Source organism: Arachis ipaensis, chromosome B03 (assembly GCF_000816755.2).
Source record: "Arachis ipaensis cultivar K30076 chromosome B03, Araip1.1, whole genome shotgun sequence".
NCBI classification, from domain to species: Eukaryota; Viridiplantae; Streptophyta; class Magnoliopsida; order Fabales; family Fabaceae; genus Arachis; species Arachis ipaensis.
Genome location: NC_029787.2, coordinates 39,524,291 through 39,540,314, shown reverse-complemented (window position 1 = coordinate 39,540,314; position 16,024 = coordinate 39,524,291). Strand labels below are relative to the sequence as shown.

The window sequence follows — 16,024 nt, the reverse complement described above, 5'->3', positions numbered from 1 at the left end:
TTATCTTATGTTTGCTTCCAATTGAGTCCATCCATCAGAGTAATCACTGGGCCTAAGCCCTTCTATGAGCATTGCATTTCATCCCCTTGAAGGGGAGAGCTTTCTTCATTTCCATCATGTACCACCATAAGGGGTTGCTCATATGCTTCCACTACTCTGATTAATTCACTTGAATCCATGGGACTGAAATAAGGGGGCTCTGGCTCTGGGTTTGGGGGTTCTTCCACTCCTTCCATATCCTGAAAGGTGTTAAGAACTTCTAAGGAGAGGGTTAGACTTATGGGGTTAGACTCCTTCGAATTTTCTGGGTTGGGCCTTGGGTTTTCTATATCCATAATGTGGGTTTGCTGGTTTTGGTCTATTGGGGCTTTGAGATTATTATTTTGTGTGGCCATGTGATTTTGGTCTATGTTCATTTGCTGTTTTGGGCTAGGGTTGGTTCCTTTTTTAGTTGTTGTAGGTTATTGGCAGTTTTGAGTAGGTGGGGTTTGTGGGTTTGGGCCAGAGTTATGGCTTTTTTAGGTTGTGTGTATAGCTGAAGGTGTGTTTTTGGCATTAGCATTAGCTTTGTGTGTCCTTTTGCCTCCCTGAAAGCTTTCAGTTGTTTTGTCTTTATTAGCGTCATTACCTGACTGCTCATGATTGGTAGGATCATGGCTTTCCTCATTATTTTCTTGTAGAATTGTGAAACGGGATAATTGTATTGTACTGTCCTCTTTCTCTTTTTCTTTTCTTCCCTTGCCATTTTGTATTCCTTCCCCTATTTTCACACTCCTCCTGTCACGTACGCTTTTCTGAACTAGCATCCAAGGCACATAAGTCTCTTGTGTCTGATCAATGACATTTTTACCCTTTCCATTGTCTTTGCTGACCATTATGCCCTCACCCTCTACCTTCAGCGCTGAATTCTGATTTGGATTCTGATTCGCTTCTGAGCTCTGCTGGTTCTGTGCCGCTCCATTCCCACTTTGAGCTTCTAGACATTAGTTCTTTTCATGCCCTATACGTCCACACCCAAAGCAGACATGGTGCAACCCTTCATACTCTATCTTATGGGGTTTTCCATTGATTAGATATTGAGAAACCAAGGGCTTATCCAGCTCAACCTCTACACAAAGACGCACAAACTTCCCTCAGCTTATCTGAGCAGTATTAGAGTCCACTTTAATTATGCGACCCACAATGCCTCCTATCTTCTCGAGGATTGCCCTGTGGTAATATTCTATAGCATGATCAGGAAGCCGGATTCAATAGTCGAATGGTGAGGTAGTAATCCGAAATCTTCCATGGTCCCTCCATTATCGCAAAGTCAAGATCTTCCGAGTTAAAGAATTTAACAAGGAAAAACTCATTTCCTATGTCAATCACTTCTATGAACCCCATTCTTCCCCATATCGCTTGCAGCCTTCTCTGTATGGTAGATAGAAAGATCTTCCTTTCAAAGAGTTTAACAATGAGGTTTTCCCACCAATCCTTCCTGAGTTCGCTCTTCACTCATTCAGGGATCACTACATTATAGAGGCTGTTCGACAGTTTCTGAATAGAGATATTTTCTTCTTCCTCCTTCTCCTCAGGGGTAGCATTTTTATCCTCGCTATTAGCTTCATTTCCATCCTCATCTGGCCTCCCTTTTCCTCCACTTCTGACCACACTGGCAAACGAAACTTTCTTAGTATTTTCATGTGCATTTTGATCTGCACTAGCATCCTCCTAAATAATTGGTTCCCCTCCTCTGCTACCATCCTCCTCTTCCATCCATTCTTCCACTCTAGGAACTATAGCTATACTTCTAGAGAACTCCACACCTTCTAATCTCTTACTCTTCTTTGTGTTCCTAGCAGATGACTCCCCATTACCTCCGAACATTTCCCTCCATGAGTGTGGATGAGATGCTCCTCCCCTCACAAAGCCACCCCTCATGTTGGTGGTGGCCAAGCAGATGTTGCAAGAAAACTCACCTTTGTCTTTCGAGAGTTGAACTTTTTTTTTTACCACTTTTCTCTTATTTTTTATTTAATAATTTAACCGAGTGTCTTTTTTCTGTCATGGCCAGAAAGGCCTAGGCAAAGCTGCCATAACTCCCAAACCCCACAAACCCGCCCCGATAACTAGATGAAGTCTCCTTTGTCGTCTTTAGTCTGAATGAATCTTAAGGAATTGGTATATATCACCACCCACTTCTGCGACGGCTACGCCCTTGAAGATCCTTTTTCTTCATCATTCACGATGATTGTGCAGTTATGCTCGGTGGTTCTGTCTTCCTTGGGTCCATATCTCCACCTTGGATGACATTGTTATCACTAAAAATACCTTGGTTCGATGGAGTTCTCTTAGCCGACCGCCGTGTAAAGTGAGAGACAATCTTACGCTGCGTATTAGGCGATGGAGATTTTGGTATATTGGATGATGAATGTCTAATGCTTATTTTGAGTGTTGAGTTTTGGACTTATTTTAAAAATTTAAAAGATTTTGCTGAAAATGAATAAAGTGAATTGGGGTGAACATATAAATATTTTTCCCTAGTTTGTAATAATCGGGATTTCAAATTATGGATTTTAGTTATTTACTTATCATGTATCATGTCTACCTTGAATTCAATAAACAAACTTGACAATATGCCTAATGCTTGATCTAGATTCTAGACTTCAATAAAGTATATTCTTTTCCAAAGGGCATAACAAGCTTTACGATATCAGTTTCGAAGTTTTCTTTCAAAATCAATCTTCCCTATGCATGATTGGTTTCATACATGATATTCAAAACCATAGTCCAATCATAAGACAAAGGAATATTAACCCCCATAAGGAGGAAATTGAGCAGAGAAAGGTATAAAAAGATCCATATCTCAGCATTTGAATTAAAAAAATGTTTGTTGTACTTATTTTACATAGAACATTTTGCCGACTCATCAATCTCAATCATTGAATGGAAATGTAGACTTCATCAAAATTCTCTAACAATGGATGATGGATTTGATACGCAAATCCACCTTTTCATCCCCTTATTGTCCACAACACAAATAGGCCAAACCAACCAAAATAAATGCTATAAAATGAAAGGGAAAACTGTGTCAATTAGTGCAGCTGCTAAAGATCTTGTTCATCAATCTTCAGAAAGGGAAACATGGAGAAAACACTGCGTGGTTCAAGTGGCATCTTGAACTCCATGTAAGCACCTAAAATTGATTATTGCAACTTGCAAGTCACACACAAATTAAATCACATCCTTCCTAAGTTCCAAATTAGTTGCTAGTCACATATAGATGATGTATGAATCACATACTCTCTTAAATGACAAGGGTATATGCTTTACATATGACACACATAGGACCCATTGTTTAGCTCAAAGGGTTCAGAGGACCCAATCCCGAACTTCTCTAATACCCCTACAAGTTAGAAGCAAATCGAAATATATTTAAGGTTTTTCTAACGACTGTTCTAAGAACACTTGTTAAGAAAGTTTTTCTTGTCACAACTAAGATAGTATTCTGTTAGAAAAATGTAGTGAGTATAATTTGGGTTTACTCGAAAGATAGTATTAAGTTAATGAGGCAGGATTAGTTATTACTCGAAAATAAAATAGTATAAATACTAGTATGTCGAATGAAATGAAAGTCTAGTTTCCCCCTTTTAATTCTTCTCTCAATTTTGACACTAACAATTCTAATTCTTCTTCCTCAGTCACATTCACCAATCACCTATCCACATCCACAGCACCTAATATCTTCCAATCAAATCAATAACTCAGAATTCATACATACATAAACCTCCTCATAATGTAAAGAACCAAAAGACAGAAAAATAAAAGAAAAGAGGAGACTTCAATATCATTTAATCCACGCTTACACATGACACACAAAACTTAAACTATCACCATTCATCCATGTCCTAGTTAACGATTTCAGAGCAGAATGATTCACTTGATAGAACAAAACCCTAACAGTAGTAGCAAGTAGCAGTATATATGGTTTAGTTTAGACACAAAAGAAAGTAGAGTACAAAGTTCAACAAAAGAAAAGATCTGTACAAGAGAAGGGTATATGATCATCTTAACAATATGACATACATATATAAGTAAACTAAACTGGAGGTATGTTAGAGAAAGAGAATCCCTTGTAACCCTTGTAAGCATAATATGCAATCCTTGTGTAGTAGAACCCTGGTATGAACAACAGCGTTCCCAAGATCGCAAAGAACAACCCTATATCAATCATTCACACAAAAATACCACAAATTAAATATTAAAAAAATTCATAAAGTTTTCAACTTTCTCAATTGAGTAATTAATTAGCACAATTCCCTAATTTTCCAGCTGCCCAAGAAGTAAAAAACTCTAAGATCTTTTTATTCCAAGTAAAAAGTTTTCACCTTTCAGAATTTTAAGTCGAATTCGAGCAGAATAACAAAAACCTCAAAACCCCAAATGCAAGATATTTTCATTTTTTCAAAGAAAAAAGAGAGAATAGAGTGATGGTTGTCACCGTGAGCAGTGTCACCGCCGACATGGTTATAAGCCATGAGAGAACCGATGATGATTCCAAGGGTTCCAAAAACAAGAAGAGCGACAGCGAGTGAGATCTCCTTGATTGGGGGCTTGTTATTCACAGTGTACGAGGTACCCATCATCATGTCCTCGTCCGAGATCGAAAACGCGTGATCCACATACATTTTCTGTTTTTGCCCTTTGTTTTGCAAGAAGATTTCTAAGTATATAATTGTTCGGTGTTCTTGGTCAGTCAGATCGCTGTCTTCGTTGGCGTTTTGTGACTTTGAACGAAGAAGAAGAAGAAGAAGAAGCGGTGGGTTGAAATTCAGCTTTCGCTTGGTGTTCAAGAATGGGTGTGAGTGTGCGAATCGAGACTTGTGTGGCAATGTTGTTAATTAACTCCGTTGAGTTATTCTAGATTTCTAGCTATCCCAGCTGATCTAAACAAGCCAGCAAAGGAGGATGTTATGGTATACTTGATTAATTGTGGTGCATCATACACTTTATTAAACTAATTATATATAACCAATTTCAAATCCAAATTAATCCAAAGAAAAATAGGATTTTTTTAATAAATAAATTAAATATTTTATTTACTTAAATACATAATTTGAAAGGTATTTACCAATTTATATTGTATTATTTATTTCATACACTTAAACAAAATACATCACTCTTTTTAAGTCATATATCATTTTCTTAAAGTCATATTATGGATGCAAACTAAAGATATATAAAAATTTTAATTGATTATATCTCATTTACAGTATCAAAATATATATATACTACATTATAAATGAAATATAAGTATTTGTATATATAAAAAATTTAATCCCTCAAAATTAAAAAAATATTTATTCATCAGTAAAATTTAGATGTAATATAATTTAAATTAAAAAATAATTTAAAATTTAATAGAAACGTCCATGGAGAGATTTTCACCACTTCTCCTTTTATTTGTTATGCATTGTTTTTACAGTCTTGCTACACATCCAAATCTTTTTGAGAATCAAAGTTAGTCAAGTTAATCTAAATCCAACAAAAATCAGTTTCTTTAGTGAGAGCATGAATACATACTCTAACTCTTCAGCCACTAACGTAAACGTGAACGTTCATATCCTTCTTCTTCGTTTTCTTATTCTTCTTCGCGTGTTTTCTCTCTATCGTCGTTCTTTTATTGCTGCTATTGTTGTTGTGTTTTCTTTTTCTTTTTCTCCTTTTCTTCCTAGTAATTTTATAGCATTGATTTTTTATTTATTTTATCCTTTTAAGAGAGTGAAGCAATAAGAATTATGAGAAAATGAAATAAGAAAAAGAAGATAAAAAAGAAAAAGATGAAAAAGAAGAAAACGCAGAAGATGAAGGAGAGAAAGAGAAAATGTTTTGAATTTTGCAAAATTTATCAAAACAAATAACATCGAAATTTTTTAACAATAACACAATTTTTCTAATTTTTACATTGAGATTTTGCTACAAAAGTACAAAAATATCTTATTTAATCATGTATTTTTTCTTCTTTTTATTCTCTTTCTTTCTTTCTTTTTTATGTTATTTTTATTTCTTTCTTTAGAAGCATTGTTTCTCATATTAGACTTAAATGAATATGTTTGTAATGCATTATATTCTTATTTAGTTGAATGAATGTAGATTCATCCTCTTCCTAGTAATTTTGCAGCATTATGTGTTTTTTCTTTTTTTTGTTTAATTTTTTTTTAATTTTATTTTTGTTAAGAAAGTAAAACAAGAAGAATCATGAGAAAGTAAAATAAGAAGAAAAAGAAGAATAAAAAAAGAAGAATGAGGAGGAGGAGTTTTGAGTTATATTTAAGTAATTTTTGTGTATTTTGAATTTAAATAAAGTGCACTTCGTTTGTGCTGTTTTGAATTGAGTTTGTTTGTGTATTTCATCGTTAAGTAATTTTGGTGCATTATGAATTTTATTTCGGTGCATTCTAAATTTAAATAAGGTGCACTTTTGGTTTAAACTTATTTTGAACTGAGTTTGTTTGTGTGTCGCCATCGTTAAGAAAATTTCGGCGCATTTCGGATTTGAACTGTTATGCATATAAGAAGAAAACGACGATGATGATAATAATGATGATGGAGAAGGAGGAGGAAGAGGAGGAAAAGAAGGAGGAGTTCGAAAAAATTCAAATGAGAAAAGAAAGAGGAGGATGAGGAGGAGATGGAGGTGGTGGCATGGTGGTGATAACGACGATAATGAAAGAGAAAGATGAGGAAGAATGATGAGAAGAAGAAGACGACGTTAATAAAAATAACGATAACGATAACAACGATGATAATGACACTGATAATGAAGATTGATAAGAAGGAGGAGAAAAAAGAAGGAGAATTAGAAATTTAAACAAAAAAGAAGGAAGAGGAGATAGTGGTGGTAGTGAGAGCAATGATGATAACAAAAAAAAAGATGAAAAAAAAAAAGAGCAAAGGAAAAAAAAGCGCAGCAACATGGGAGGAAAAGGAGAAAGAGAAAAAAAATGTAAATTTAAAATTCTTAATAACAATTTAGTTAAACTTAATTTAAAAAAAATATTCAAATCAATATATAATAATCGTTTAAAATAAATTGGACACATATTTCATTTACAAATAGATATACACATATTTCGTTTACACTGTAAATAATATATAATTCTTTTTTTTTAAATTTTCATATCTCGTCGAAATTAATTAGAATCTTACTTATCTTATTTATAGTATAAACAAAAGTGTACACAAAATACGTTCATGTTTATCTTATTTATATTGTAAAAGAAATATGTAATATGGTTTAAAAACGTAAATACTCCTCAAATTATATATATCGATAAATATAATATTTAATTTATTCATTTATTTATAAAAATTCATTTTCGCACTAAATGGCTCCAAAATGGATCAAATGACTATTCCAATTAGACATGCAAGAGATTTGCCATATTACGAAACACTTCTCAACATTGAATTTTGATTCCATGAATTATCAGGAGTTTTGGATATATGTTATGGGTTTGGATATGGTGATTCAACTAAGATTCTTGCACTAAATGATGTCCAAATTGGGTAGCATTTTCAAAACAAGAAGTTCCTTAGTTCAATTTGGATTGGTTTTTGAAAAAGGTATTTATTTTTTTATTTTTAATTGTTTTTAATAGACAAAAGCTATTTTATATTTAGATAGACTTCTTTTTAGAAAAAATAAATAAATTTTTTTCTAATAAAAGTATTTTTTTAAAGACACACCTAAATAGGTTTAAAATTGGATAAAAATAATTTATTTTTGAAAAAAAGTACTTTTTGACTCAAAAAAGTCAATACAAACTAACACTTATTCAGTACGTAAAATTATAAGAGTAAACATCCTCTTCGGGTCTTATCCATTTGTAATTTTGACAATCCGTACTCTAACAATCGACAAATAACAAATCGACCCCTAAACTTCCTTTTCGTTAGCCAAATAAATCTTTTTTCAGTTCTCTTCGTGAATAGTTAGCAGAAGTTGCTGACATGTAACGTTAAGCTTTTAAGTTGGTTTGTACAAATGTGATGTGGATCATAACAATTTTTTGGGACTGTTAAGCCCCTTCATACTTATCAAAATGACAACGCATTGGAGGGATATGAAACGTGAATTTCAAATGTGTGTTGCAAATTGGTTGAGGCTGGGTGAGAGTAGAATGGAGGAGATGATGTTGTCAGGGCTGTTCGACGAGAAAGCTCATAAGATCCATGCTACTGTGACGGAGTCTAGAGGTGCCGACAACAAGACGCTGTGGAAGGGTTATGAGGCACTCAAGAAGTGCTAGGAGGTGATTAACAAGCCCATATTTTAATCTCGATCTCAAATAGGAGTACGAGATCAAAGACGACATCTCCACAAACAATCTTAAGTATCTTTTTGTAAATTCTAACTCTCAATTTTTTCTCTTAATCTTAATTAATTAATCAATTAGTTAATTGTTCCTATTTTCATTAATTTGGTTATGAAATTGGGTTTTAGTTTCTTGAGCAATATGGGAATATAAGCATGTTGGATTTAAAAGTTGCAGAGGCATGCTAACATTGTTCTTATGATTGGATTAATAATCCCACTTGAACAGAAGACGAGGAGGAGAAGTGGTCTGCTTGGTAGGAGGAGGATGCGTCGATTATTTCGAAATGTAAAGGGTTGGCGGGTGCGCTGTAGAAGAAGCTTAAGACTGGCGGTCCTCGGCCCGGACTTAGGGGTGCACTGACATATGGGGTTGATCAGTTGTTCTCGTCATCAAAGACGGATCGAAAGGTATGCTAATCTCTTTTGAATTCTTTTATTTTAATTGAAAAATTTGATATTTGAATTAAAGCTTAAAAACTCTTTCATGTGACTCTTTGAATTCGGCTAGGAATAGTGGTTCAATTAGTATGTGTCACATGCATGATTTTCAGTCACTCTAATTTTAAATTAGTGACATATAATTCAGATTAGAACAACTTTTGAAAATTGTGTTTTTCTTCTAAAGATTTAATCGTACAGGATTAGCTTGAATATATGACAAGTAATTCGACCTAAGGACTACTTTTAAATCTTATTAGAAAACTAAATTAATTTTTGTACTTAATCTCTTGATTAATTAATTGACGATTAATTAATGCTTGAGAAACTGAGGAGCCAAGAAATTGAAAAACAATTACTAAATATTTGTCGTGAAAGATCTGTGCAAACTTCAAGATAAGTAAACAAGGTTTGATTTCTCTAAAAGCATAAACATCTCTAAAGCCCTTGACTGTCATCATCACTGTCTTCTCTCAAATCAACATTCAAGCTCACTGTTCATAAGCATTCAAGCACTCAAGGTTCCAAAGCTCTCAGCAAGACACAATGTTTCCCCCTTTAAATATGGTTCTTTTGATCTAATTAGGTATTTAATCTGTCCTTTGATTGCTCAATCCTTTAATCCTCGTGAAAATGATATCTACTCACCGTGGTATTGCGTAAATGATCCGGTGCACTTGCCAGTATCCGTGAGCTTTAATTTTTGCTCATTAGTATTGTATGTGGACGGAACACAGAAAAGTGGATGAGCAGGGAATTAACTGATATTGGATGTCGGCGTGAAGTTTCAATGTTTGGTGCCACAATTACTGTCGAAAAAATTTCGACGATAAATGGCATTAGATTGCCGTAACTTAAACATCATATTTCGCCGCTAATTTTGCCGCAAGTTACCGTTGGAAAAATCTCCACCGATAATCAGTTACTGGCAAGGTTTATACCGTCAGATACAATCCGATGCAAAATTCGACTGTAATCAATTTACCGGCAGATTATTTTTATTATTTTACCGATAAATCTGACGGAACTCAATATTTTTCTTGTAGTGGTAGCTTCTTGTTTTGTTGTTTCAGAGTGAGATGTATCTGAAAGTAATTTAGTCGTCCAACTTAATAGTTTGATTTAAAAGTTTTTTGTTTCTTTAATTGATAGTTGAATTTAATTAAGTACTATTGTTTTATTTTTGTTCTCTCATTGATATATTAATTTTAATCTCTCTTGACAAGTTGCAAACATGTCTAAAAGGAAAATGATTTCTTCAAATGAAAATACAACTACTCTGAGTCACCACTTATTCATCAAAATGAAGCCTCTCAATCTGTAGAGCTTGAAACCACTTTATCTATTGATATAGAAGTTCCACATGTTCAAATAGATGTATAAGGAAGAAAATATAATAAGTATTGGACACTACAATAAAACAATATTTTTGCGACGATTTTTTTAATGGTTGGTGTCAGTTTTAATCGTCACTAAATATTTTCGTGACAGTTAAAAAAAGCGTCATGAATTTGAGCGTTGCCAACTGATATAGTGACGGTTTTGAACCACCGTTGATAAGGAGTGTCGCTAAATTTTTTGTGATGGTTTCAAACTATAAACCATAACTAAATTACTAAATTCTATGACAGTTTTTCTATATTTGTGACTTTTTTTAAGCTATCACAATATACTTATCGACGGTTTAAAACTGTCACTAATTTACTAATTCTTGTGATCGTTTTTTCTATATCTAATGACTTTAATCTGTCACAATATATTTAACGACGCTTTGAGCATATACTCTAATGTACTAAAAAAAAATAAAAAACTCATAATAAGTGCATCAAAAACATGAATAGCCTTTTATTTCTTTCTTTTTAATAGTTTATATCAAAACTTGTAGAACAACAAGCTAAACTAGCATATGACAAGAAAAAATTGAACAAAACATATCTATAATTAATACATAAAGAACTTATTACAATTGTTATTATAATACATGAGCCCAAAAAATTTGATGATAATAGTGATAGATCATAAACTTCCATTTAACCAAATTCATTCACTACAAGAAATTATCATAATAGCGATCGATTTTAGCGACTGAAAAAATTGGTTGCTAACAACGACTGATTTAGCAACCAGTATAGAATAACTAGGACTAGAAAAAAGTTTGTTGATAAATCGGTCGCTAAATTACATTCAGCGACCGATTTTAGCGACCAATAAAATTGATCACTAATAACAACCAAATTAGCGACTGATAAATTTTTTTTACAGCCAAAATAAAGTTGGTCGCTAAAAGTGGTTGCTATTTTTTAATTTAGCGACTAAATTAGCAACCAAAACTAAGAAGTAATGTCTTTGGAACTCTTGGTCACAAAATCGGTCGCTATTTTTAACTTAGCGACCAATTTTGCAACCGATAGAAAAATAGGGTGAAAATTTGTTTGGTCGCTAAGGCAATGGTCGCTAAATCGATCGCTAACTATTAAGATAGCGACCGATTTTAACAACCAACTAAATCGGTCATTAATAGCAACCGAATTAATGACCAATTAGTTTTTTTATAAAACCAGAATAAAGTTGCTCGCTAAAATCAATTTCTATTTTTTAACTTAGCGACCGAATTAGCAACCAAAACAAAGAAGTAATGTCTTTCGGTCTCTTGGTCACAAAATCGGTCGCTATTTTTTAATTTAGCGACCGATTTTGCTACCGATAAAGAAATTCGGTGGAAAATTATTTGGTTGCTAATTCAAACAAAATACTATCATAAACTAATCGGTTGCTAATTTAAATAAAATAAAATAGTTCCTGAGTTACCATCACTAACCCTAACTCACCCACACCATTCTTATCTTCTCCAAACAGTTACTGAGTTACCCACCCAAAGTACGTCTTCAGAGTTACCCACACTATTGTCGTCTTCTTTATCGTGGCACCATCATCGTTGTTTTCTGATTGCAGCGCCATCTCCTAAGTTACCCACACTATTGTCCCCAGCAACGGCGCCATTTTGATGAAGATAATTTTGTATGGTTTAGAATTTCACAATTGAAATCTCGTTGCAAGTATAGTTTCTAAACCAACAAACAATCCTCACATAAAAAATTTGTTTGTCACAAGTACAAACCCCAATAAAAATAACCGAGAGTATTAATCCCGGGTCGTTCTCCCTAGGAATTACAATGAAGTGCTTTATTATTGGCTATGAAGGAATGTTTTGGGGTTTTTGTAGTAAGAGACAAGAAATATAAATAACAAGATAAATAAGCTAATAACTAAGAAAGTTTTTGGTAAGGAATGAGAATTAGAAGTCCTATCCTCATTATCATCATCAATTGTGACAAGAATTGTCCATTGATCCCACTTAGTTAACCCTAACTATGAAGGAAAGTCAAGTGGATATAATCAACTTGAGTCCACAAGTCCTAGTCAAATCATAGTGAAAGACTAGCGTTAGTGAAATTCAAGTCAACTAGCAACTTCTAATTATCAATCAACAAAAGAGTTTGATAACTCAAGAGTCTCCAATTACGCAACCCAAGCCAAGAGGAGAAAAATCTAACTCATAACTAAAAGAGACATTTCATCAAACACATAGAGGGAAATAAAAGTAAACATCATAAATTGCAAGAATTAAAGGAAGCTATAACTACAAAGGCAAGAGATCAACAATAGGAAACTATAGCAATTATAAAAAGGTATGGAAATCATAAATTACATTAAAAGGAAATGGAAATCAACAAAAGAGTTCATAAACTAAAATTGACAAAATAAAGAAAATTAACAAGAGAAGTAGAATGAACTAAAATACTAGAATGTGACCCACGCGTACGCGTCGATGCTCGCACATGACCTCATTAAGTGAAAATGCTGGGGGCAATTTCTGGGCTTCCCAGGCCCAAATCCAACTCATTTCTGAGCCTATTACATGCAGAAATCAAGAGGAGTCAGGGGGGACACATAGTTTAGTTTTGAGGATGCTTTAGTTAGTTTCTAGAGAGAGAAGCTCTCTCTTCTCTCTAGAATTAGGTTAGATGTAGATTAGGATTTCTTAGATCTAGGTTTAATTCTTGCTTTGATTTACTTTTATTTTTCAATTTCTTGTTCCTCTTCCTTTGCTTCTCTAGTTTAGTATTTCATTCCTTGTATTTTTTTACTTTGTTGTTGATGCACTCTTGTTTCTTCTACTTCTCTTTAATGCAATTTATGTTTGATTTCTTTTATTGTTGATTTGCTTTATTGTTATTAATTTCCTTGCAATTGGTAGTGTAGATCTATATTTCTTGCAATTTTATCTTGCTTTCCTTTTGTGCCTTCCAAGTGTTTGATTAAATGCTTGGAAGGATGTTAGTGTAGATTTTTGTGTTCTTGACTTGGGATGGTAACTTAGGTGAAATTGAGTTGCTAATGTCCAAGTCTTGATAATTGGTGTCCATTAACTCTAGCTCTCACTAAGTTAATTAGTGATGTGGCTAGGACTTATGGATTAGGATTGGTGTAGCTCATTTGACTTTCCTTCACTTGTTAGAGGATGACTTAATGAGATTGATCCTTACAATTATCATGTTGTGGTTAGTAACAAGGATATAGATCCTTAACCATCAACCCTTGCCAAGACCGTTTTATTATTTGAGTTTCCATTTACTTTCTTGCAATTTATCTTTCATGTTTCCTATCCAAAACCCCAAAGATATATAATCCATAACCAATAGCAAGAACACTTCCCTGCAATTTCTTTGAGAGATGACCCGAGGTTTGAATACTTCGGTTATTTTTATTGGGGTTTGTACTTGTGACAAACAATTTTTTGCATGAGAGGATTATTCGTTGGTTTAGAAACTATACTTGCAACGAGATTTCATTTGTAAAATTCTAAACCATACAAAATTCCACTCATCAGTCTCATCGCCGTCATCTTCTGAGGTCTTGGCGCTATCGCCTTTGTCTTTGAGATCTCGGTTCTTAGCGACGTCGGCGTTGTCTGAGTTCGCAGATCGTCTCATCACCGTCCAAATCTGACTTTCTTGTTGTCATGCCATTCTTTTCTCATCGTTGCCTTCTTTGGTCGCGTCGCCTCACTCCTTTGTTGCAAATCATTTCCTTGCTATCCAGATCTGCCATTGCTGCTTGTCGCGTAGTTCATTTCTCACCGCCTCCTCCTCCTCTAATAACTTCTTCTCCAGCAACAACAACAACAACACTCTCTCCAGTAACTTATTCTCAATCTAATTTATTTGATATTTTGAAGCCTCAAATAACTTCTTCTCCTCTGGTATTACATCATGGTTTCACTAATTGAGATCTGTTGTATTTTCTTCGTCGTTGGTGTTGTTGATTTAGAAGGTTAAAAATGCTTTAAAGCATGACCAGGAGTTGCTTCAGTGCCGGAATCCACTCATGGATCCCATTGAGATGCCCCTCCTCCACTGCTCGTCGTACGAATGATGATTTGGCCTGATGGTTTGACAACGTTACTAAGCTTAGGGATGTTCAAAATCGATCCAAACCGAACAAAACCGACTGATCGAACTGAAAAAATTGAAAACTGAATAAATCGAAAACCAAAAAAACTAAAAACTGACATTTTGTAGTTTTTTTCAGTTTGGTTCAGTTTTTATTTCTAATAGCGAAAATCCTAATCGAACCGAACCGGTTTACTTAAAAACCCTAACAAACCAAGCCCCCCAAGCACATAACCTAGCCGCCATTTTTACTCCAGTCAGAAAGCAAACCCTAATGCCCTAACTCTTTCCACTCAAGCTCGAACAATCTACACTACAGTGCCGAAAACTCCTCCTCCTACCCTCCACAGTGCCGTCTCAGCGCCTGACATGACTGGAGCACCCTTGCAGCGGCCCTTCCTCGTCATGCTTCCCTCTTCTCCATGGCGGTCTTTTCTATCCCTCCCTACCTCGTTCGCGCTTCCTTCTCCTTGGCATGGCCTTTTCTCTCCCTCCCATCCCCGTCGTCCTCCATGCACAGCAACTGCCATCTCCTCCATGCATCAGTAGGCATCGTCGTCTTCTGCGCCATCGTCCTCAAAAATGGAGCCTCCGAGTCAGGTATTCAATTTCTGTTCAACCTTGTTGATTTTTTGGTATTGAGTATTATTCAATATATTTGTTTCTAATTTTCAAATGTTAGTAATTTTATTTTGTTGGCTTCTGCTTCTATTTTTCTATGATTCTGGGTGTACAATTTTTTTTAATTCTATTTTTATGATTCTAGAAGTTGTGTAATTATGCATTGTATAATTTTGATTTTTAATTCTATTTTTATGATTCTGAAAAGTGAAAATGGTGTAATTATGCAGTGTAATTTATGTGTTGACTATTGAAATTTTAATGACTTTAATTGTCGTATTATAATTTCTTTTGTCATTGAATTTCATTGTGTTAAAACTTTTGTTAGTTATTGACTTATTATTTTGCATGATTTCAATGTTATGACTTTATAAAATAGTATGATTGGTTTTTGTGTGAATTAATGGAAAAAACCAAACAAATTGAACCAAATCATGCCGATTTTAATTGGTTTGGTTTGGTCCAGGTGGTCTCGGCAAAAACCGAACCAAACCGAACCGCAATTTCAATTAACGATTAGATCGGATGACTTTTCCTAAATAACTGAAGCAAAATACACTGCAAACACCGTTGGCTGGGCTACAAGAAGATCCCTGCTAAGACCAAAGAGCGATGGTTTCAGACGTGGGTGGTAAAAACTCAACATATTCAAACTTTAGCTAGTTTATATCTTCTATTTTGTTTAATTATGTATTTAATTTTGATTAACTAATGCTAAATATTTCTTTGTGTAGGAGAAATTAATAGGGAGAAGACTCACGATGCCATGATCAGAAAGATCCTCGACTATCAGATGGCTAGGTGGCTTCAGCAGATGCTTCAGGACGTACATAAGAGGCGCGACCACCTCACTAAGTGTTTCCAATCCGCCCAGACATTAAGAAGGCACTCTACCTCTATGGAAGATTGATGAGGGGTTCAGGCATCGCCGAGCCATAAACAGAGCTAAAAGGACATTGGCTAGGTCGTCGAAGTATACTGGCAGGTCAACGACTTTTATGAAGACAAAGACCATGCTGAACTTATTTTATTTTGTTATTAAGTTCGTTTTGTCTTTGACATATAATGTCATTATTACTCGTGGTTCTAAAAATCAGATCGAACCGGACCGGCCGGTCGAACCAGGAACCGACAATGAAAATGATCCGGTCCG

At 34.5% G+C, this 16,024-nt stretch overlaps 1 protein-coding gene and 1 long non-coding RNA gene across 2 annotated transcripts; one reads left to right on the top strand and one right to left on the bottom strand.

Moving 5' to 3' along the window:
- Positions 260–13,925, top strand: LOC110270131. Its single transcript, XR_002359283.1, has 3 exons — positions 260–270; positions 821–826; positions 13,755–13,925. It is a non-coding gene; the product is annotated as an uncharacterized LOC110270131 (long non-coding RNA).
- LOC107630362 (transmembrane protein 230) lies at positions 3,604–4,911 on the bottom strand. Its single transcript, XM_016333463.2, has 2 exons — positions 4,481–4,911; positions 3,604–4,200 (listed from the first exon to the last, which is right to left on the bottom strand). The coding sequence occupies exons 1-2, from the start codon at positions 4,665–4,667 to the stop codon at positions 4,079–4,081; spliced, it is 309 nt and encodes a 102-aa protein (XP_016188949.1). The 5' UTR covers positions 4,668–4,911; the 3' UTR covers positions 3,604–4,078.

Excerpts from the sequence above, each read along its gene's own strand:
- LOC107630362 (XM_016333463.2), bottom strand. The coding sequence starts at position 4,667 with ATGTATGTGGATCACGCGTTTTCGATCTCGGACGAGGACATGATGATG. Across the intron at positions 4,201-4,480 it reads CGGCGGTGACACTGCTCACG|GGTTGTTCTTTGCGATCTTG; the intron begins GTGACAACCATC and ends TGATTGATATAG.